Source organism: Suricata suricatta, chromosome 14 (assembly GCF_006229205.1).
Source record: "Suricata suricatta isolate VVHF042 chromosome 14, meerkat_22Aug2017_6uvM2_HiC, whole genome shotgun sequence".
Taxonomy (NCBI): Eukaryota; Metazoa; Chordata; class Mammalia; order Carnivora; family Herpestidae; genus Suricata; species Suricata suricatta.
In genome coordinates, this window is record NC_043713.1 from 89,216,283 (window position 1) to 89,239,248 (window position 22,966).

The 22,966-nt window shown below is 46.6% G+C and overlaps 1 protein-coding gene across 1 annotated transcript; it reads left to right on the plus strand.

Annotated features, from left to right (window-relative positions):
- The first annotated feature begins 368 nt into the window (after positions 1-368).
- Positions 369-17,334, plus strand: ZNF26 (zinc finger protein 26). Its single transcript, XM_029922489.1, has 5 exons — positions 369-630; positions 730-782; positions 11,669-11,795; positions 12,052-12,147; positions 15,354-17,334. Exons 1-5 carry the CDS (start codon positions 414-416, stop codon positions 16,703-16,705), a joined length of 1,845 nt encoding a protein of 614 aa, XP_029778349.1. The 5' UTR covers positions 369-413; the 3' UTR covers positions 16,706-17,334.
- Positions 17,335-22,966: the final 5,632 nt, after the last annotated feature.

Consider the following 22,966-nt stretch of genomic DNA (forward strand, 5'->3'; position numbering starts at 1 on the left):
TAGTTTCTCCTGTAAGGAGTTGCTGTCTTATTTAGTGCACTGCTATTAAGACTTGTTTTATAACCCTGGGAACTGCAGCTTGTGGCCTTACAAAGTATACGTCTCTGCTATGCATCTGCATCTTAACCCTGTCCTCTTTGACATCAGACCTCAGCCAGTGGGTCCCTGCACTGAGGCCCCGACGCAGAAAGAACCCCACACTAAGCCATCACGCCTCGCGCCTGCTCTGCAGATCCGTTTTCTCCTGGAAGCCGGGCCAGTGAGCAGGGACACTCCGCAGAGGATTCTGGGAGATGTAGTTTTCTTCCGAAGCCGCTTCCGTCAGCTGCACCGACGCATGATATACTTCCGCTGCGCCGCTCCGCGGCTGTCGTGAGGTACTGTCCTGCGGGGCTGTTTCCGGCTTGGTGCTGATGGAACTGAGCGGGCCCGGGAGTTCTGAGTTTCCGCGGCCCCGGAGCCGCGAGAGCACGGGCTTAGCGCCGCCCGGAGCCGAGTCCCAGCTAAACCCCAGGGTCGGCCCGAGGCGTGGCCGGAGCCAGCGCGCTCTCGGGGTTTTCCGTGCCGGGGCCGCGTCACCGTACAAACTCCTCTCCGACTTCTTCTGCCCGGGCCCGAGGCCTCCGACGGGTAGGTGACGGGTGCCCGCGGACCCACCCTCTGTGGGGCGGGGGGGCGCGGACGAGACGGGCAGGGAGACCCCTCACGGATCGGTTCTCTGCTCCGCAGTCTGCACGGAACGGGACGGGATGGCCGCCGGGTTCCCGACAGCTTCGTGTTGGGTAAGTAGGGACTTTCTTGTCTTTAAAAGGTGGCTCGGCACTGAGGATGGACACTTTCAGCTCCTTATGGTCACATCTGGTGCCCAAACTCAGGGCGCCCCCCCCCGCCCCCCCAGTGTCTCTGATCTCCGGAAACGTTCCCCGTTTTCTGTCCGGTGTTCTTCTTTGGAAGTTATGCCGAATTGGCCGCTGAAGACCCTGCACTTTGGGGGAAATGAGGGCCCTTGTTAAAGAAGCAGGAGGGAGCAGTTTGGGAGCCGGGGAGGGCCAGGGGGTCCCCTGGACTATGCGAGTGATTGATGGGCTCAGCGAGAGGAGGCTTTACAGCGGTCGTGAGCTTCTGACCTCTCGCACGGAGGGGTGATGCTTCCAGTCTTGGGAACGCTGTTAGAAGGGGCTTCCAGGAAAAGAGTGTAGCTTTGGAGGTGTTGAACATGCGGCACCTACAGTTGAGTCTGTAGCTCGAGCGGGAGTTCTCACCTGAAAGTGTCCGGAGCAAAGATCCCTGTTAGTCGGAGTTCCGGGGATGGTGGCACAGAGCCCTGAAACGGGCCGAATGGAGGGTTTGTGGCCGAGACCAGGAAGGACTGCAGTACAGAAGGGCCGGGGAGCAAGAGAGGCGAACGTCTGGGAGAGTGGCTAAGTTTCCCTGCCAGTCTGAGAAAAGAGATCTTCCTAAAAGCCGTGATAGGAAATACCTTAGAGCAGCATTTCATGGGACAAATGGTATCTTTTGGATCCGGATATTTATAAATCCTCAGCAGTTTTTCTATACCAGAGAGAACGTTGGAATGGTCGCTTCCTGAGAGTAATAGGAGTATTGCGAAGTGGATCACATAAGGTTGTGGACAGTGGGATGTAAGGAAAGTTAATGACAGCAGAGACCTTTCTTAGGTGGTGTGCAACTTCATGTGTGACAAGAGGTGTTTGAGTGACAGTAAGAAGGAAGTTCACTGAGGTGGCCTGACTGATACAGTTGACCGTAAAATTAAGGATATCGGGGCGCCGAGGTGGCTCAGTCAGTTAAGCGTCCGGCTGCAGCTCAGGTCATGATCTCACAGTTCGTGGGTTCGAGCCCCGCGTCGGGCTCCGTGCTGACAGCTCAGAGCCTGGAGCTGCTTCAGACTCTGTATCTCTTTCTCTCTCTGACCCTCCCCTGCTCGTGCTCTGTCTCTGAAAAATAAATAAAAAACATCTTAAAAAATTAAGGATATTTTATTTATTTATTTACGCAATCTCTACACATATGGGGCTGGAACTCACAACCCCTAGATCCAGAGTCAGACACTAACTGAGGCGGCCAGGTGCCCCAGGATCCCCAGGATATTTTGATCCTTTTTTTTAATGTTTATTTTTGAGAGAGAGAGACAGAGCACAAGCCAGAGAGGGGCAGAGAAAGTTGACACAGAATCTGAAGCAGGTTCCAGGCTTTGAGCTGTCAGCACAGAGCTCGACTTAGGCTCAGGTCATGATCTCACAGTTCGTGGGTTGGAGCCCCAGATCAGGTTCTGTGCTGACAGCTCAGAGCCTGGAGCCTGTTTCGGATTCTATATCTCCCCCTCTCTCTCTGCCCCTCCCCCACTTGTGCTCTGTCTCTCTCTGTCTCAAAAATAAATAAACAAAATTTAAAAAAAAAGAATATTTTTATTCTTTTTTTTTTTAATTTTAAATGTTGTTTTTTTTTTTATTTATTTTTGAGACAGAGAGAGACAGAGCATGAGAAGGGGAGGAGCAGAGAGTGGAAACACAGAACCGGAAGCAGGCTCCGGGCTCCGAGCTAGCTGTCAGCACAGAGCCTGACGCGGGGCTCGAACCCACAAACGTGAGATCTGACCTGAGCCGAAGCCGGAGGCTTAACCGACTGAGCCACCCAGGCACCCCAAGAATATTTTTATTCTTGAACAATAACTATATAAGAGTGCCCGGGTGGCTCAGTCAGTTGAGTGTCCAATTCTTGATTTCGACTCAGGTCATGATCCTGGGTTTGTGGGATCCAGCCCCCAGTCGGGTCTGCGTTGAGTGTGGATCCTGCTTGAGAGATTTCCCCTCCCCCTGCCCCTGTTCCTCACTTGCTCACACATGTGCTCTCTCGCTCTCTCTAAATAAAAAGGAAAGATAGAAAAAGAACGTAACTATATAGAAAATACAGTGAGAAAACATTTACAATACCAATAAAAAAGGTAAAATAAGTGAACAGAGTCATATTTTATAAGTAATAACTAAGTAAACAAAGAAGACAAAAGGTAGACTTTAAAACTATTGAATAATACTAGTAGGTGCCGTGACTGGCTGGTACTGGGTGTGTGTGAAGTCGGTAAAGACCTGAGACCCTGTGAGGCAGGTCTGTCCATGTTACAGGTGAGGAAACGGGGCGACCTGCCCGTGGTCCCGACGCGGTGAAGGCGACGCGGAGCCGACGTTGCAGAGCTAGAATTCCAACAAAGCAGTGTTTTTGGAGCTGGTGCTCTTACTGCCTCTTACATTTTAGCGTGAACAGAACTTGCTTGTTTTCGAGGGCACATACTGATTTAACAAACGTTTATTGACTATCACGGCATGTAGGGATGAACAAGATCGTCAGAGTCCATGACCCCATGCAGAGTACGGGAGATGGTGACACATTCCAGAGGAGCATCATAAACAGACAAAAACAGCAGTGACGGTCATGCATGGGAAGGAGAGCGGCCGGTGGCTACTTTAGATTGGCATCCTGTGACGGCAACATTTAAGTGGAGTCTGAATGACAGCTTGCTGATCATGGGACAATGGGTATAGTGGGGGAGGAGGCATTCCAGCCTAGGGCTGCACTCCAAGCAAGTGGCAGGTGCCTCTAGTGGAAAGCAAGCCCGGGCTGGAGTGGGTAGACACACCATGCATCAGCCAGGATCACGTTGTGTAGGGCCCTTTAAGTGAGGGGAAAGATCATGCTGGAAAGCCCTAGGAGATTCTGTGTTATGTTCTGTTATTATTTTGAAACTGTAGAGAAGCTGCAAGAATACTATAATAAACTCTCGTACAGTATTGTATATTAAAAAAACCCTTTACCCAGAACTGTCAACATTTTGCCATATTCACTCTATCATTGTCTTTTTTCTTCTTCATGTGTGTATGTGTACATGTGTATACACGCGTACTCATTTTCCTCCCTCTCCCTTGTGATCTAGTCGTGGCTTCACTTCGCTTCTGAAAGCCAGCTCTTGCCTACACACCTCATCTTTCTTCCCAGTCCTCCCTTCTTTCCTTCCTGCCTTCCTTTTCCTTCTCCTCTTTCTCCTTTCTTTCCCTTCCCTGTTACTTTTATTGGCACACGTAATCTAGCATAAAAGTATTGCTTTTCTTCTTTCATATAAAACAAATTGTAACTGCACCCTTTTAGAAAACCGGATGGTAAGTAACACAGCCAAGCCCCCTTTGTCGTCTTCTGTCAGGAGGTGGTCAGTAGCGGGTGCCCCATCTCGGGGTTATGAGTCGGGCCCCATATTAGGGTGGAGCCTATTTAAAAGTTTAAAAGTTTAAAGAAAAGTAGTCAGCTTGGAGGCTTCCCATCCGGACTTTTTCTTTCCTTACTTTTTATTAAAATTTTTAAAAAATTTTTTGAGAGAGGGGAACAGAGGACCTAAAGGCAGCAGTGAGCCCAAATTGGGGCTCGAACTCCCTGAACATGAGATCCTGACCAGAGCCGAAGTTGGACATTCAACTGACAGAGCCACCCAACGTGCCCCCAGACCTTTTCTACTGGAAACGTGGTTTTATGTTTTCTTCTCTTCTGTAAGTGGTGCAGTTTGCCATTTCTCTTGCGTTTGTTTTAGAATTCTATATGGCACTGCATGCAGATTGTTGTGTTCCCTTTGTCTATTCTGTTGAGAACAAATATGTTTAAATTTTAAAATAGTTGATTAAAATGATTATGATTTTTATAGGTAATGGAGTGGAATTTCAGGTGTGCTTATTAATTCAACATTTGAAAAGTTTCGTTTTTATATGAATTGCATTATACTTTGTATAATTATATTCCAGTTTGAAAAATGTCACTATGGAATGGATGTACCCTATTCCCATTTAGCTATTCTCTTACTGATGGAAATTTAGGTTGTTGAGTGTGTTGCTATTACGAACGGAAACAGTGAACAACTCTGCACATTATGGATGTTCCTATCCCATTAAGTTTTGGTGACATATTGGCACTTTTCTACATTCTCTTAGAACCCAGTGCAGTCACAGGGCACCTGGTGGCTCAGTTGGTTGAGTGTTCGACTTCAGCTCAGGTCATGATCTGATGGTTCATGGGTTCAAGTCCTGTATCAGGCTCTGTGCTGACAGCTCAGAGCCTGGAGCCTGCTTCAGATTCTCTGTCTCCCTCTCTCTCTGTGCAAGCTTGCATGCACTCTCTCTCTCTCTCTCAAAAATAAATATATTTTTTGGGGCGCCTGGGTGGCTCAGTCGGTTAAGCCTCCGGCTTCGGCTCAGGTCAGATCTCACATTCGTGGGTTTGAGCCCCACATCAGGCTCTGTGCTGACAGCTAGCTCAGAGCCTGGAGCCTGCTTCTGGTCCTGTGTCTCCTTCTCTCTCTGCCCCTCCCCCTCTCATGCTCTGTCTCTCTCTGTATCAAAAATAAAATAAAATAAAATAAATATATTTTTTAATTAAAACCCCACAATTCTTTCTCTTATAATCATCTTCCCATCCTAATCCCCTTTCTCTCCTCAGAAGTAATCAATTTGGTGTATGTTCTTCTAGACCTTTCTATATACATTTTTCTTTAGCTGTATATATTCTCAGAATGTTTGGTTTATTTCCCTGGGTTATTACGTAAATGGATTTCACTCTATATAACATTGCTTGTTTTTTCCATGCAAAAAATGTATTTATACTTGTATTTGTGATGATTTTATACATATATATCCCTTTGTGACTTCTTTTGACTTTTTTTTTCCTTTGAGTTCTGACCTAATGATCGTAAAATGCATAAATCGTAAATAGAATATTTATATTCGTTTAGGTTCCTGGACCCAATTCCAATGAGAGGGGTAGGGGTACAGTTCCCCTTCATACAATAGCAAGCAACTCTTGGACACCAGCAGGTTGTCTGAGGGTTCAACTTAATTCTGGCAACCTCTGCCCAGAGGTGGCACTAGATTTCGCAGGTTAGGGACTTGGTCCCACAAGACTGCTCTTCTCCCAGCTCAGCCCCGGGTTGCAGGGCCCAGGCCATCGTTACTAGTGTCACAGATGGGAAGTCCCAAAGACCTGCCCCTTAGCTTCACTTGATTTGCTACAATAGCTCACAAAACTCAAGGACACAGTAACTTATATTTACCAGTTTATTACAGGATATGGTAAAGATACCAGCTCAACAGCCAGGGGAAGAGATGCACATGGGGAAAGGGCTCAGAGCTTCCGTGCCCTCGCCACGTGCACCAGTCTCTCCTCTCCACATCCTCACCAATCTAGAAGCTCTCCGAATCCTGGCCTTTTGGGTTTTTATGGAGGCTTTGCTGTATCCGTGTGGTTGATTAAATCATTGGCTGCTGGTGCTTGATCCGACCTTTAGCCCTTCTCCCCTCCTTGGAGACTGGAGGTGGGGGAGCCCTCTCCCAGCAACCCACCGGCCTTCTGTTGGTTTCCTAAGAGCTTCCCTAACATAATGTAACATAACAAAAATGCCATAATGGCACTTACCAGGAGATTTCCTAGCATTTTAGGAGCTGTGAGCCAGGAACCCTTGGATAAAGACCAAATACATGTGAAAAATATATTTTGGACATCTGAATGACCAGATATTTTTATAAATCACAGAATTGCAGCATACACTGTAGACAAATCGGAATCAAGAGTTCTGGCACCCTAGCAGGTTCGATTTTGTTTCCTCTCACCACTGCACTGCCCTCCGGGGGTCACTTTTTTTTTTTTTCTGTTACATCCAACACCATAAATTTTGCCTTTTTTTTTTTAAACAACATAATTGGAATTATAAGTAAAGTGTCTGGGGTTCTGTATCAAAGAGTAAAATTCCTTTCTACCTTTAGCTGAATTCTGAATTTTAAGTGTTGAATTTTACATTACTTTGTTTCCTCTATTGAGATGACTGGTTTCTGTTCTCCGTTAATATACTAGTGTGACTTCACTGATAGGTTTTTGTGGGATTTTTTGTTAATTTTGGATTGTCTCTTAATTTTTTCGATAAATTTCCTTGTCTTAGTGCTGTGTGTGTGTGTGTGTGTGTATGTGTGTGTACAGGCCTTGTTTTACTTTACTACTATTTTTATCCAGATATTTTGATCAGAGTTAATAATAAATAAGTTAACACTACAGTTTGTGCTGTACTTGCCTGGTTTTGTCTGTGGGGTTTTGTGTAAGTTTGTGCCGTACACTGTGGGTACCGCATGGCTTCCTGGCTCAGCATCAGGGTAGACATGTTGGGAATTTTATGCTCCTTCCATGTTGGTAGAAGTCATTTTTAAATGTAGTGTGGGTCTATTGCCTGTCTTGAGGGTAAACCCTTGATTGCTACTAATTTATTTGTTTTTTTGTTTGTTTTAATCTTTTTTTTCCCCCAAAGCTTTTAAGTAACCTCTACACCCAACGTGGGGCTCGAACTCATAACCCTGAGATCAAGAGTTGCGTGCTCGTCTAACTAAGCCAGCCAGCACCCCACTACTTATTTTGTTATCATTGATTAGTCAGGCTTGCTTTTTAAATTCTTCGTAGGCCAATTTTGGTTACTTTTGCTTTTTTTAAAAAAAGTTTTATTTAAATCCAAGTTAGTTAACAGGTTACTTTTGCTTTTTTAGAGAATTTTTGTTCTTCCAAGTTTTCAAATTTATTGGAACAAATCTATAACCTATAGTTAGGTCTACTACCATATTTCTTTAGAGACACGAATTCAACACAGTTGGTGCCGTAGGAAACAGCGTGAGCCTTCTGTCTGACTTCAGACACCCGTCTTTCCACCATTTTGTGACCAGCTGCAGCCCCTCTGACATCCGAATACCAGGTCTTTTCCAAAGTACAGTACTATATTGTCATTTTGTATGTTTCTGAGACACGTAAAACTGCTGCTGTTTTCGGTAGGTTCCTGGTGTCGGTTTTGCGTGTTGCTGGCAAGGACTGTGCCCCAGCTCCTTCTCCCCACAGTCCCTGTGCATTTGTGTGTGACTTTGCACTGTGATGATTTTTTTGCAGTGTACATGTCACATTACAGTAGAATTGTCTCTGAATAATAATTTTGTGAATGAAAAAAATCTCTGAGTGATGGACTCTGTCTTGGTCATAATAGTTTTCTTTTTTTAATTCCCTCGTTTCTTTACCAGGCTTGGCCAATAAAAACTTTTATAAAAATACTTTTCTGTATTTTATTTTTATTCTTATCAAGCTCAAAATACAGTAAAAAGCTTAAAATAAGCCTCACGATTTGCCCCCACTCTCTGTTCTGCACCTTTCTTCCTCCACCCTGTGTCCACACTTGGCCACTTTGGTCTGTGTTCACCCTGCGCCTCTGCCGTAGCTTTTACACAGTCACATTGGTGTGTCTTGCTTCGGTCTCTCCTCTGTCGTGAGGTTGCTGGCTTGATGAGTGGCCTGGGCTTGATCCGGACGCGAGAAGTCACAGCCTGTTTCCTCCATCACGACCTCAGACATGCCTGTCAGCCCTCCCGGTCCTTGGCCCCCGTGGTTGTGTCAGCAAGCACTCCTGGTTCTCTGGTCACTTTGAGACATCGGAGAGTACAGTCCATGCTCTGATTCCACCTCCTCTTCTCGTCTGGCTCTGGCTGCAGAGGAGAGGTGGGAGGGCTCATCCCTTTACTCCCACTTCCTGTGGAGGCTCCTGCTGGGTTGGGAAGATCAGTGCTTAGACCAGAGAAGCTCCTCTTGTCAGGTGGTCGGTACCCACCAAGGCGCTTGCTTGGAGCCTGAGACAGGGCCCTTGTCATAGACTCTGGGACTAAAGTTATCTTTTAGCAAGAGAGCCGGACGCAGAATTAAAAAATAGGAGAGAGGGGCACCTGGTTGGCTCAGTCGGTTAAGCATCTGACTTTGGCTCAGGTCATGATCTCACAGTTCGTGGGTTCAAGCCCCGCATTGGCTCTGTTCTGACAGCTTGGAGCCTGGAGCCTGCTTCGGATTCTATGTCTCCCTCTCTCTCTCTCTGTCCCTCCCCAGCTTGCTCTCTGTCGCTCAAAAAATAAATTTAAAAAAATTTTTTTTTAAATAGGAGAGAGAGATGGCTAATGTCTGGGAAAAGACAAGAGCCCTGAATAAGGGTTCTTGCCCTGTATTTATTAAGATCAGAAGGCTTACAAACGTGATGGGCGTTCACAAAGAGACAAAGAAACAGTGAACATTGACTTATGGGCATGAGGGAAGGGGGGAGTTTTGAAGATACACAGTGTTTGGGGTTTGGGTCAATATAAAACAAAATCCAGGCACCAGGCAGACAGTTGTTCAGGGCAGATAGGAGGCGCTGTTTATTATCTTAGCTAGCCGAGGGGAGAAGACAAATGGGGAAACAACCTCAGGGTAAACAAGGCACCTTTTCTTTTGTCTCTGCTCTGGGCTGCTTCGCCTACAGCTCAGGGGTCTGTAGTCTAGTTTACGTGTTTTGCCTGACCTGGCCCTATTCTCCTGTGAAAGCAGCTTCTCTGCTATAGGACTACATTGTGGGGACACTTTGGCCCTCCCTGCCTCATCTGGCTTATCTCATATACCTTTGTACTGGGAGCCTTCATGCCCATTCCTACCTTGGGCCTTTGCCCATTCCTCTCTATCTTTGGGGTTCAGCACCCCCTATTCTTGGGGTGTCAATCATGTTTACCCAAACCCAGGTGTGAGCTTTCCATGGCTTTATTTCTCTGTGCCTTGTTAACCCATGGGTAGAAGCCTGGGGGACTCATCAGCCCATCCCCCGCAGGCCCCACCCTGTATTTCCATGTGTGAAGTGATTCCCACTCACCTCTGCAGGGTCCCCCAGAATTGCATGCACTGTCTCTTCCCTCTGGGGTTTCCTTTGGGCAGCACTGTTGGGTTAGGAGCCTATCAAGGGGAATCTGGCTCAGGAATCTTGGGGTGTCACTTCTCCACTGCCTTCACGGAGTGCTCCAGAATCCTCCATCTTCAGGAATTCCTGGTTTACCAAAACCCCTGAACATAGACCAGTTTCTCCTGACTGTGGGCTTAGTGGACATCCAGACTATCTCTTCCTTCCTTCCCTGCCACCAGCAGCTTCAGGGAATTCTGTCCAGTGGCTTCTCCAACCTCGTTCCCTTCACGTTTCCTCGAGCCATCCTCACCTTGTTGAAGGGCCGCGTCCTTGCCGTCCTCCTCAGCACCCTCCTCTGTCACATCGTACCCACTAGGATGTCATTTGGCTCTGTGCTCACTTGATGCCCAGAACCCAGCCACCACTTATTATTACTCCAGTGCTGCCTCTCTGGCCACAGCTACCTTCATCGCTTCCAGATCCAGGACCTTCCCCCGCTTTGGCAGTCAGAATCATCTCAGATGTGAGGTCACAGTGCTCTTGTTTGAGGCCTTCCGATGACCTCTCCTCCCGGAAGGGGACCTCAAGTCCTCACCACTCCCGTGGAGCCTTGCAGGACTGTGTCTGTTTTCATGCAGCCTGGGAGGCTCTTCCTGCAGAAACCTTGGCATTCGTTCTCACATCACTTGGGTTTCTGCCCAAATGTTGCCTCACCAGAAGGCTCTCTGACCACTCCATCTGCCTATGCCTGCTTCCTGAACTCAGTCCCCGTACCCTGCTTGAGTCTTGGTAGAGCACTGTCACCACCTGCTTGGTGGCTAGTTCCATGTTTACTGTCACCTCCCCATGTAGGAATGGAAACCCACTATGTACAGGGACTCTGTCCATGGCTGAGTCCCCAGCACCTAGGACAATCCTGGAACACAGTTGGTGACTCATAAATGCTGGTTGAATGATCCCATGAGGATCTGTAACTTGTTACTACTTTTTGGTCCCAGGAAAGGATTTATGATGAGCCTACTGGGTAGTTCATAGGGATGCCAAGAGCCCCACTCACACCTCACATGGACAGAACTCCTCCCCCCCCCGCAGTGGCTCTCCATCATCTGTGCCTGCAGCACGGGCTCCAGGCCCAAAGTCTGCTGGAGTGAACCCTGCTTGGCCTCAGTAATGGACCCCCTTTTTCTTTCCTTTTTTTAATTAAAAAAAATTTTAATGTGTATTTTTGAGAGAGAGCATAAGTGGGGGAGAAGCAGAGAGAAGACCAAATCCAAAGCAGGATCAGGGCTCTGAGCTGTCAGTAGAGAGTGCAGTATGAGGCTCGAACTCACAAACTGGGAGATCATGACCTGAGCCGCTGAGGTCGGACGCTTAACCAACTGAGCCAGCCAGGTGCCCCTCGGCACCTTATTTTTTAAATTTATTTTTATTTTTATTTTTGTTTTATGTATTTATTCATTTTTATGGTGCCAGCCTCTGAGATTCAAGATGGGCTGAGCAGCCGTGAAGATGACAGGTAGTTCAGAGGGTAGACCTTCCCATTGGTTTAGAATCATTCTCTCCATCTCTGGGCAAAATGTATCCTGGATAACTTTTTTTTATCAAAGATTTGAAACATTCATTTCATATGTACACATAGATATGTATTTCCATCTACAAGACTGAAAGCTTCTTGAAGGCAGAAGCCTGTCATGTTCATCCTGTTATTTTCAGGATCAAAAACAGTATCTTGTGCATGGAAGCTCAAAAATTTTTTTATTGTTTGTTTTGTTTTATTCTAAAGTCCGTGCTGCACTGGGCACAGGAGGCAGTCTGTGGAGGAACATCTCTCCTCTCCCAGCTCCCGTGCATCCGTCCACATCACCTAATGCGGTGGCACCCGACTGAACGGGATGTGTGTTATTACAGGGATTACTGTCATTCAAGGATGTATCTGTGGAGTTCACCCGGGATGAGTGGCAGTTGCTGGATTCTGCGCAGAAGCACCTGTACAGGGACGTGGTCCTGGAGAACTATAGCCACCTGGTGTCCGTAGGTGAGTGCAGCTTTGGTGAACTGAGATCATGAATTATAAATTGCCATCCCCTTTTCTTTATCTACCCTGAGGTCTCTAAAGTACTTAATGGTTACGGACTTGAACTTTAGAAGTCAAAGGCTTCTAGTCCCTGTTTGGCCCTCATCTCCTAATTGTAGTCGTCCCCGAAGTGCAAGTGAATGGTTTGATTTTGTAGTTCCAGATACCTGAGTCCCGAGCAGCGTGGCCCACATCCTCTTTGATTTTCCATCAACAGGGTATCATGGTACCAAACCTGATTTAATCTTCAAGTTGGAGCAAGGACAGGAGCCATGGATAATAAATGCCAGAGTTTCCCGTCAGAGCTATCCAGGTGGGTGAGTGGGGACCAGGAAGATGCGGGCGAGTGTGAGCAGGGCTTGCACTGAGGCCGTCGTGTGCGGAAGCTTTCCTCAAAGCCCTGGCTCCAGTAGGGGGCTTGGGATGAGCCCGCAAGCTCGCTCCTCAGGGAAGGAAGGGACCATTGCTCGGTCCACGTGTGTGCTCTTCTCTCTTACTCGGAGGGGCAGGCGCGTCCCTCTTAGCAGCAGTCTGCTCAGATGCTCTCGGGGGGAGTTCCCTCCTTCCCATGGTCCCAGGCCGTCGGCCACCCCAGCCTCTGGCTGGTCTCTCTCCCCTCTCCTTCCGTGTGGCTTCTTGCCCTCTGCACTCCTGTGTTCACCGTCCTTCTGCCCCTGGTAAAGCCTGCAGCCTTTGCCTCCTTTGCTCAACATCCTTGTCTTGGGATATTTCATTGCTTCCTTTTCTCAAACTGATTACCTTGAAGTTACAACTGTTACTTTCTTGGGCACTTTTCTCCCATCCAAGTACTAACCAGGCCCAACCCTGCTTAGCTTCCAAGATCAGACGAGATCAGACGCGTTCAGGGTGGTATGGCCGTAGACACTTGGGCACTTTTCTTAAAAGGATTCTGAAACCTAGCATGGTCTCACCTGTGTCACTAGGTGATTTTGTCACCTTACGTTTCCTGGCTCTGCTTACTCCTCCCTTTGGAGGCAGACGGAGGGATCTGTTTCCCACATTTACCTGTTCGTTCTTGCCGATATTGGAACGACTGAAAGTCTCTTGCGCTCTGAGGATTTACGCTCTCTTTCCCCCGTGTTGTAACATCTCCTGGACATCCTCGGCCTCACCCCGTCTGCCCGCTCTTCCTGGCTGTACCTGTTTGTAAGAAGCCCAGGCCTCCTCACTCCTTCTCAGCAGCAGACCTGGGAAGGAACGTGTGCTCCGCGCCTTCCACTCTGGCGGCTGCTGCCGTTGGACTTGGACTACCACGTCCCGGCTCTGCGGGCTCAGCCTGGGGGCCCCGTGTCCCTTCTCCTTTGCTAACCTCAGTTCTGCTTCTGTTTTTGTTAGTATTTTATCCTTCAGCAGTGTCTCCATAGCTCCTGTGTCCTCAGTTGCCACCCAGACTGGATCAGTATTTTCCCAGGCGTGGACAGCTCAGATTTTTAGCCATTTTTCAGAACTCTAGTCTTTTCTTTAGCTGTTCCTGCTGCAGTTATTTTCATAAGTGTCGCTGTCACTAGACTGAGAAAATAAACAAGTATCTTACATCCTGGATTCAACCTGAGTAAACGTTAAGGAATTTGTAGTATGAGTGACCCGTGTCTGCCACAGGACGGCAGCTCCGCGGTGGCTCAGTTCAGAAACTCGGTGATGTCAGGGACCAAGGTGCGGCCCTCTTCTCACCCTCGGATGTTACACGTTTCTTCTGCCCAGGTGGGCACCTTCCATCTCAGGCATCACAGGAAGGCACAGTCACTGGATACGCCCTGTTTCTTTCCAAAAAATCCCATTCATCAGTCCCCAGAGTCTGTCTCCGAAGCCTGGCAGCACGTTCTCTTACAACGGACATGTCAGTGCCTGGACTAGCCATGGTGGGAGGGGCGGAGTGGCCTTGGTGGCCCACCACAGGGCCCACGTCCTCACTGGTCAGGGAGGTGCGCAGAGAGGAGGGCCGGACCGTTGGGAGTGCAGTGCACAGTGTGTGCCAGAGCCCTGCCTTCGGGCATTCCTCACACGGCCCTTCGTGCCCCCTGGACGCCGTTCAAGATTTGTCTGTTAACGTGGAGCATGGTCGTTACTTCTCCAGGGAGCGGTATGGCTCCTTTCCTGGGCCCGAGTCCAGTCTCAAGTCCAGAAGTTCTTGAGACGTGTGTGGTGCCATCAGACAGGTGTGGCTGTGGCCTGACCATCTGAACTGATGGGGTTCAAAGATCGACGGTCCATTCTAGGCACATGCGGTGGTGGGGAAGGAACTGGGCGCTGTGCTGTCTCAAAATAAACTAATAAATTTAAAAGCAGAACACGAATCAAGATGTCCTCTAAATAAAACGCTTTGGTAAGATGAAAATGTTTTGCCATGGCTTTGCCTATTTGTTTCCTGCCTCACTTTATTCATTCAATGGTTTTAGCTGTCCTGACCTTTTTTCTTTTCTCATTTCTTTAATTTTTATTTAATGTAAGCTCCACGTCCATCGTGGGGCTTGACCTCACAACCCTGAGATCAGGAGTCATCTGCTCTACCTACTGAGCCAGCCATGTGCCTCATTTTTTATGTTTCTTAAGTGTGCCAAGTAGGGTCCCTTCTCAAGAACTTTGTATGTGCTTTTTCTTCGGTTTGAAATGCTCTGGCCTTAATTTTCCTGTGGCTAATTCAATCTTCTTCTTTTTTTTTTTTAATTTTTGCACTTTTTTTAATGTTTATTTTTGAGAGTGTGTGAATGTGGGAGGGACAGAAAGAGACGGGGCAGAAGGTCTGGAGGGGGCTTTGCGCTGATAGCAGAGAGTCTGACACGGAGCTTGAACTCATGGACTGTGAGATCATGACCTGTGCCCAAGTTGGACACTTAACCAACTGAGCCACCCAGGCGCCCTGCTAAGTCAGTCTTTTAGCATCTCATTGTACCCTGGTTACTCTGTATTGTTTCAGTTCACACTTTGAGTAATAAACACATGTAATGACATTCATGTATCACATAAATGACATTGTCTCCTAAGTGCTGACCAAGATTTGTAAGCCTCTGTTGGTGCACCTGGGTGGCTCAGTCAGTTAAGTGTCCGGCTCTTGGTTTTGGCTTGGGTCATGATCTTGAGGTTCCTGAGTTTGAGACCTGCGTTGGGCTCTGCTCTGATAGTGCAGAGTCTGCTTGGGATTCTCTCTCCCTCTCTCTCTGCCCCTCCCCTGCTCATGCTCGCTCTCTCTCGCTCTCTCTCTCTCTCTCTCTCCCCCCCAAAATAAACTTAAAACAATTAAAAAGCATTTTTAATTACTGCTAATTTGCTGCCCATATTTCCATAACGGGCTTTGGTTTGATGCACTTCCTCGTGCTCCCTAGCTCAGACGGATGGCATGCGTATGCTTGGCCAGTATTTCTTGCGAACCAGTGTCGGAGGCGTGTTATTAAAAAAAAAAAAAAAAAGACTCATTACATGGCAGTTTTAAAACTCTCTGATTTGATATCAGATACATGTGATGATTAAAAAAATATATATATATATGTATTCTTTCCCTAGAAAATTGGGAAGACTGGTACCAGATAAATCAAGATGAGCTTGAAAATGTTGAGAGAAGTTATACTTGTAGCACGTTTGGAAAACTTCATCTGAGCAGAACCCATGTTTCTTCAAGACAAAGAATCCACAAGTATAACACACATGGGAGGAGTCTGACACAAAACTCAGGTTTGACCAGAAACTGTCTGAGGAAAAATCCTGAAAAATTTCACGGGTGTGAAGAATCCTATTTTCTTAAGCATCAAAGAGCTCATGGTGTGGAAAAAACCTGTGTGTGTAACGAATGTGGGAAAGCTTTCCGTTGCAAGTCGCAGCTGATCGTCCACCTGCGGACTCACACAGGAGAGAGGCCTTACGAGTGCACTAAGTGTGAAAGGGCGTTCAGCGCCAAGTCCAACCTCAATGCCCACCAGAGGGTCCACACGGGAGAGAAGCCCTACTCCTGCGGCGAGTGCGGGAAGCTCTTCTCCTTCAGGTCGCAGCTCATCGTCCATCAGGAGGTTCACACGGGCGGGAAGCCGTACGGCTGCAGTGACTGTGGGAAAGCCTACAGCTGGAAATCCCAGCTCGTTTTGCACCAGAGGAGCCACACAGGAGTGAAGCCGTATGAGTGCGGCGAGTGTGGGAAAGCCTTCAGCTTGAAGTCCCCGTTCGTCGTCCACCAGAGGACGCACACGGGAGTGAAGCCCCACCAGTGCAGCGACTGTGGGAAAGCCTTTCGGAGCAAGTCCTACCTCCTGGTTCACGTCAGAATGCACACAGGGGAGAAGCCGTACCAGTGCGGCGACTGCGGGAAGGCCTTCAACATGAAGACACAACTGGTTGTTCACCAGGGAGTCCACACAGGAAATAACCCCTATCAGTGCAGCGAGTGCGGGAAGGCCTTCGGGAGGAAGGAACAGCTCACGGCGCACCTGAGAGCGCATGCAGGGGAGAAGCCCTACGGGTGCAGTGAGTGTGGGAAGGCTTTCAGCAGTAAATCCTACCTCGTCATACACAGGAGGACACACACAGGAGAGAGACCCTACGAATGCAGTTTCTGCGAGAGAGCCTTTTGTGGGAAATCCCAGCTCATCATACACCAGAGGACTCACTCCACAGAGAAGCCCTACGAGTGCAGCGAGTGCGAGAAGGCCTATCCGAGGAAGGCTTCGCTTCAGATCCACCAGAAAACTCACTCAGGAGAGAAACCTTTTAAATGTAGTGAATGTGGGAAGGCCTTCACCCAGAAGTCCTCCCTCAGTGAGCACCAGAGAGTCCACACGGGGGAGAAGCCGTGGAAATGCTCCGAATGTGGAAAATCCTTCTGTTGGAACTCAGGGCTGCGCATACATAGAAAAACTCACAAGTGAGGAATTGAAGTGAAGTAGACGTTAGAAACTTTCTCACAGAAGTTGGTCCTCAGGAGACTGGGTGGTAGTGTAGACGGGACGCACAAGCAGGAAGTCCTAAAAACACTCCTCTGCTGGTGAAGTCTGAGAGATGGTCGTGTTTGCGATGAATGAGCAGAAGCTTCGAGAAAGAAGTCCCATAAGTCTCTGTGACAAGAACTGAAGGAATGAGGAGCAATGACATCATTAGGAAGATAAAAATCAGAGAATTCATATTTAAAACCTCCTAAATTTAATAAATCAGAAAAGCATTTTCCCATAGAAAATGTGTTATATATGGAGAGCCACGTTCCAGATTTGAAGCTGTGTTTTAGAGTGAAGAAAACCTAAATTATAAATGGTAGATTTTTTCATGGTGGAGTATAAAATTGTTTTTTATTTTAATATGTAAATAAAGTGAGGGTCAGGAAAATGGCAAGGAACATGTTCTGAGGGTTGAGAGATATTTAGTGTGACTTTTCCTGAGTAACACAAAGTAGCATTTTAAAAATTTTTGGTATTTTATTTTTTAATGTAACTTGTTAGACAACTTGGTAGTTTGTGGAATACCACCCCCCCAATATTCTCTATATTAAATGCTATATATCAGTGTTGTCTCTTCATTTCTTAGCAATATAACAGAAATAATGTAGGTTTTCGTAAATGAAAAGATACTGTTCCCTGCATGAGTTTACTCAGCAATGTACATAAGTGAGTTTGGCAATTATTACGCAGCTTTTGCTTAAGAGAACTCCTTGTAATGAACATGGATTGTATTTTAGCGGTTCAGTGTCTGCTCACTGGTAAGAACACTCTAGTTTTCTCTGCACAAGTACCTCTCTGATGTGTGTGCTCTCTGGTGGGAGTCTTTCCGGACATCTGTCCCATCAGCCATTGCTGGGTAAAGGGAACGTCTTTGTTAGATTTCAAGTTTCTGATTCAGCCTCACATGAACCAGAAGGAGAACGTGGGAACTCACTCACTCCTGCCCCACAGTTGAGACCATCAGCTCCTCCCGACTCTGCTGGTTTCCCAGAATAACTCTGGGTGTCGTCTCTCTGCCTGTGTGCTTCCTCCTCTCCAGTAAAAATGGATTTTTTTTTCTGCTAAAGTTAAGGAGAGTGAAATTTTTTAAAAGTTTATTCATTAATTTTGAGAGAGAGCAAAAGTACAAGTGGGGAGGGGCAGAGAGAGAGGAAAGAGTGAGAATCCCAAGCAGGCTCCACAGTGCCAGTGGGGAGCCGGTTATGGAGCCTGACAGGGGGCTCCAACTCAGGAACTGAGAGATCATGACCTGAGCCGAAGTCAGATATTCAACTGACTGAGCACCCAGGTGCCCCATTTGTGTGTGTGTGTGTGTGTTTTAGTGTTTGTTTACTTACTTATTTTTTTTAATGTCTATTTTTGAGAGTTTGCACAGGGAAGGGACAGAGAGAGAGGGAGGTACAGAATCCAAAGCAGGCTCCAGACTCTGAGCTGCACAGAGCTTGATGTGGGGCTTGAACCCACGAACCATGAGATCACGACCTGAGCCAAAGATGGACAATTAACCTACTGAGCCACCCAGGTTCCCCTCTTCTCACTGCTTTTAATAAAATGCCTGAGGAGAGAGAAAAACTAAAAAAAGAACCATTTCCCAAAGGAGTCTTTTCAGCTAGTAGAGTGTCCTCGAGGTAAGAAATGCCTCCAGGGACTATAGTATCCTTAAGTAAGGCTTCAGAGACAGCTGAGGGGGTGCCCACTGACCCCCTTCAGACAGGAAAAATGCCTTCCAAGTATCCCTGGGGAATGCCTCTGTGGACCATCTCTCTTAACACCACTAAGAGTCCTAGGGCTGTGGTCTCACAGAAGGAGCGCAGAGTCCACAGCCGAGGAAGTCTTAAGTCCAAGATATTTGGGGGATGTGGCTTTCACCTAATTGATACATAAAAAGCCCACAATGCCCCCCATTTCTATATTTATATAGAAAAACAGGTTTATAATTACCAAATTCCTTCTCTACCAAAATACTCTTAGAAATTTGTGGCAGGGCACGAGGTGGGCGGCGCCTGGGTGGCTCAGTTGGTTAAACGTCTGACTCTTGATATCGGCTCAGGTCATGATTCCAACGGTTCGTGGGATTGAGCCCCATGTTGGGCTCTGAACTGATCATGGAGCCTGCTTGGGATTCTCTCTCTGCCTCTCTCTCAAAACAAACAAACATTTAAATACCCAGAAATTTGGGAGCTCCCCTTTTTAAGAATAGAAGTCGAGCCTTCAATAAGATAAGCAATGATATCAGCTGGTGAGTTCTAAGAACCCAGTTGTAGATCTGGTAGAAAATCATTTTGAAGAAAATTTTATTACAACTTCAATTCCCAAGAATATTTTCCATTATCTGAGTTTGGAGACATCCTAACTAAAGAGTTGTCATGAGTTTCATGAATGTCTAGTTTAAAAAAAAAGCTACAATTGCAAAATTAGTAGAAAGAAAAATACAGGAGAAAATTATGGTATGGCTAGTTGTAGTGTTCACAGCAAAAAAGAAAATGGGAGAAAAAGCAAATTGTAATCTGAAAAAATGGTATAGATACACATACACATCATAACGTTTTAATTTTTTTTGATGTTTGTTTATTTTTGAGAGACAGAGAGACAGGGACAGAGCACAAGTAGGGGAGGGCAGAGAGAGGGAGGGAGACACAGAATCTGAAGCAGGCTGCAGGCTCTGAGTTATCAGCACAGAGACCAATGCAGGGCTTGAACCTGTGAACCATGAGATCTTGAAGTTAGCCGAAGTCAAGACGCTTAACTGACTGAGCCACCCAGGGGCCCCCACACCACAAAGTTTTAAACAGCAATATCAACTTTGGCTGAAAATGACAAACCCTATGCAAAATAAAGGGAGCGCTTTGGACTGCCAAAGAAGAGACTGAGATTTCTTCTTGCAAACACAGACCACTTTTTATTAATAAGGAAAGATGACTCAGATGACAGAATCGAGGTCCAGAGGATGCAGCCTAGAGCTAGGAAGAACTCCAAAGGAACAGGACCAAACCCTAACGGGCAAACTGGTAACTCATAGTTAGTGGGATTTAGGAATTTCTAGGGGCCAATGACTGCACGGTGGGGACCCTGTTGTCCCTGGTTTTGAACATAAGTATAATAGTTTTTCTCTGTGTGCTCCACTACTGTATTTTGGGTGTGCAAGATGAAAATAACCTCATTTAACCTTAATTTCCTTAGGTGTCCATCTCCAAATTTAGCCATTTCAAGGAAGGAATTTTGAAAGGAAACAAACATTCAATCCACAGTATATTTAATAGCCAGTAAGAAAATATACTAGGGGAAAAAATTTCACCTTCATAATATCATTAGGAACGATAACCTTCTTAGGAATATATCTGATACAATGTGGAATTTAAAATGAAAACTACCAGGGCACCTGGGTGGCTCAGTCAGTTAAGCATCCGACTTCAGCTCAGGTCATGATTTCATGGTTCGTGGGTTCAAGCCCCGTGTCAGGCTTCGTGCTGACCATAAGCTCAGAGCCTGGAGCCTGTCTTCGGATTCTTTGTCTTCCTCTCTCTCTGTCCCTCCCCTGTTCACTCTCTGCCTCTCAAAAATAAATAAATACAAAAATGTTTTATTTATTTTTGAGACAGATTCAGAGCATGAGCAGGGAGGAGCAGAGAGAGAGGGAGACACAGAGTCGGAAGCAGGCTCCAGGCTCTGAGCTGTCAGCACAGAGCCTGACACAAGGCTCGAACCCACAAAGGTGAGATCATGACCTGAGCCGAAGTCGGAGGCTTAACCGACTGAGCCACACAGGCGCCCCCCCAAAATTTTTTTAAATGAAAACTACCAGGGCATCTGAGTGGCTTAATCAGTTAAGCCTCCAAATCGTGGTTTTGGCTTCAGGTCATGATCTTGCAGTTTTGTGAGTTCAAGCCCCATGTCAGGATCTGTGCTGACAGCCAAGAGTCTGCTTGGGATTCTCTCCCTGTCTCTCTCTGCCCCTCCCCAATTCACTGTCTCCCTCAAAATAAATAAATAAACTTAAAAAATAAATAAAATTAAAACTATCCAGGAATAAGTCTCTTAAAAACTTCCATACACAGAATTTATGAATAAAACAATAAAATGCTATTAACAACGTTCATAAAAGAACTGAAAAATTCAGGGGGCACTTGGCCGGCTCAGTTGGTAGAGCGTGTATGTGATGCTCGATCTCAGGGTTCAGTTCACGCCCCATTTTGGGTTTAGGGGTTACTTAGATACAAAATCTTAAAAAAATTTTTAAAGGACTGAAAAATTAAGGGGCACCTCGGTGGCTCAGTCAAGTTAGTGTCTGGCTCTCGATTTCCACTCAGGTCATGATCTCACAATTTGTGGTTTTGAGCTGCACATCAGGCTCTGTGCTGACAGAAGCACAGAGCCTGCTTGGTTATTCTCTCTCCCTATCTCTCTGCCCCTCCCTGCTTCCACTCTCTCTGTCTCAAAAATAAAATAAAAAACATTAAAAAAAACTGAAAACTTCAAAGATATACTATATTGATGGAGTCGAGTCAATATAATGAAAATATTTATTCTTAGAAAATATACATTTAATAAAATTCCAGTGAGAATATAAGAATTTTCTTTCTTGAAATGGGACAGATTCTAACATTTTCAGAAAAGTGTACAGGTCTCAAACTTTGCAAGACAGCCCTGAACAAGCTCAGGTAGGAGAGTTTCCCTTCCAGAAACAGGAGGTTTTTATTAGCTCGAATATTCAATCAACATGGCACTTATACAGTGATAGACTAACAGGTGGATGGAACAGAAAATATTCCAGGAAGGGGACCTTGGGCATATAGGAACTTAGGATATAAAAGAAATTAATTTATAAGTACTGAAGAAAGAATGTGCTGTTTGATACTTGGTGTTATGGGCTGAACTGTGCCCCCTTTCAAATTCATATGTTAAAGTCCAACCCCCAGCACCTCACTGTATTTGGAAACAAGGGCTTTAAAGTGGAAATTAAGGGGGCGCCTGCGTGGCTCAGTTGGTTAAGCCTCCGACTTCGGCTCAGGTCAGATCTCACGTTCGTTCGTGGGTTCGAGCCCCGCGTCAGGCTGTGCTGACAGCTAGCTCAGAGCCTGGAGCCTGCTTCATGTTCCATGCCCCCTTCTCTCTCTGCCCCTCCCCTTCTCATGCTCTGTGTCTCTCTGTATCAAAAATAAATAAAACATTAAAAAAAAGGAAAAAAAATAAAGTGGAAATTAAGGTGAAGAACAGGCAGATACATGACCCCAATCTGGAAATGACTGGTGTCCTTATAAGAAAAGAGATGAGGACACAGTCACAGACGGAGGGCCAGCCATGTGAGGACACAGCCACCTGCAAGCCAAGGACAGAGTCCGTGGAAGAAACCAAACACACCAACACCTTAGTCTTGGACTTCCAACGTCCAGAGTCTTGACAGACGAGATGTTGGGTGGTATTTTGTCCCAGCAGCCCTAGTGTTGTTGCTGAAGAGTCTATGTCTTGGTTCTGGGATTCCCCACAAAACATTGACGTGGGGTTCCTGCTTGAATAAAGACGGCCAGAAGGAGGGGAGCAGGTGCAGCACAGCCCGCTGAGGACGGTCCTCTCGCAGGAAGGGAGGGCCGGCAGGTCGGCGCGGTACCCCACTGAGGTTAGTGGTGTCTTTTCTTCCTACGTTCTGTATTGGTGATGGGTCACAGAGAGGGTGGTCTCCAGCCCTCCCCCTCGCCCCCTGGGAGGGGGAGTTCTGGCTCCTACAAAGTTCTTGCTGGAACCGTCATGGGCATCATTCCCCACAGGGGAGGCGAGGTGGGAGGAGGGCTGAAACCCCCAAACATGTGAATTATAATCAGCCAAGGGGGTCTGGGTCTGTCAGCCTCCAGGGTGTTCAAGCCGCAAGGCCAAGGTGTCGAAAACCACGGAGTCCGGATGTTGTGCCCTCAAGCTCCTGACTTGTCACCTGTTTATCACCACCCTGGCCTCTGGCTCACATCTGACTAACTGTCTGCTCTCTCACTGGCAAACTAATACACTTGGAGTTAGGACACTCACTTCCCATTGGCGACAAAATGAAATGTGACCGGTACTTCACAGTATAGCATACACACAACTCCAGAAAGATCGAAACTTAAAGTCAAATCAAAATGCTGAAACTATTAGAAGATATTGCAAGGAAATATTTTACAAAATATATTTGTAAAATATATTAACAAAATGAAGAGATATTTTGTTTTC

Bases quoted from the DNA above. Each gene is read 5' to 3' on its own strand.
- ZNF26 (XM_029922489.1), top strand. From the start codon at position 414: ATGGAACTGAGCGGGCCCGGGAGTTCTGAGTTTCCGCGGCCCCGGAGC. The intron at 631-729 runs GTAGGTGACGGG...TCTGCTCCGCAG, and splicing joins GGGCCCGAGGCCTCCGACGG to TCTGCACGGAACGGGACGGG. The intron at 12,148-15,353 runs GTGGGTGAGTGG...TTCTTTCCCTAG, and splicing joins TTCCCGTCAGAGCTATCCAG to AAAATTGGGAAGACTGGTAC.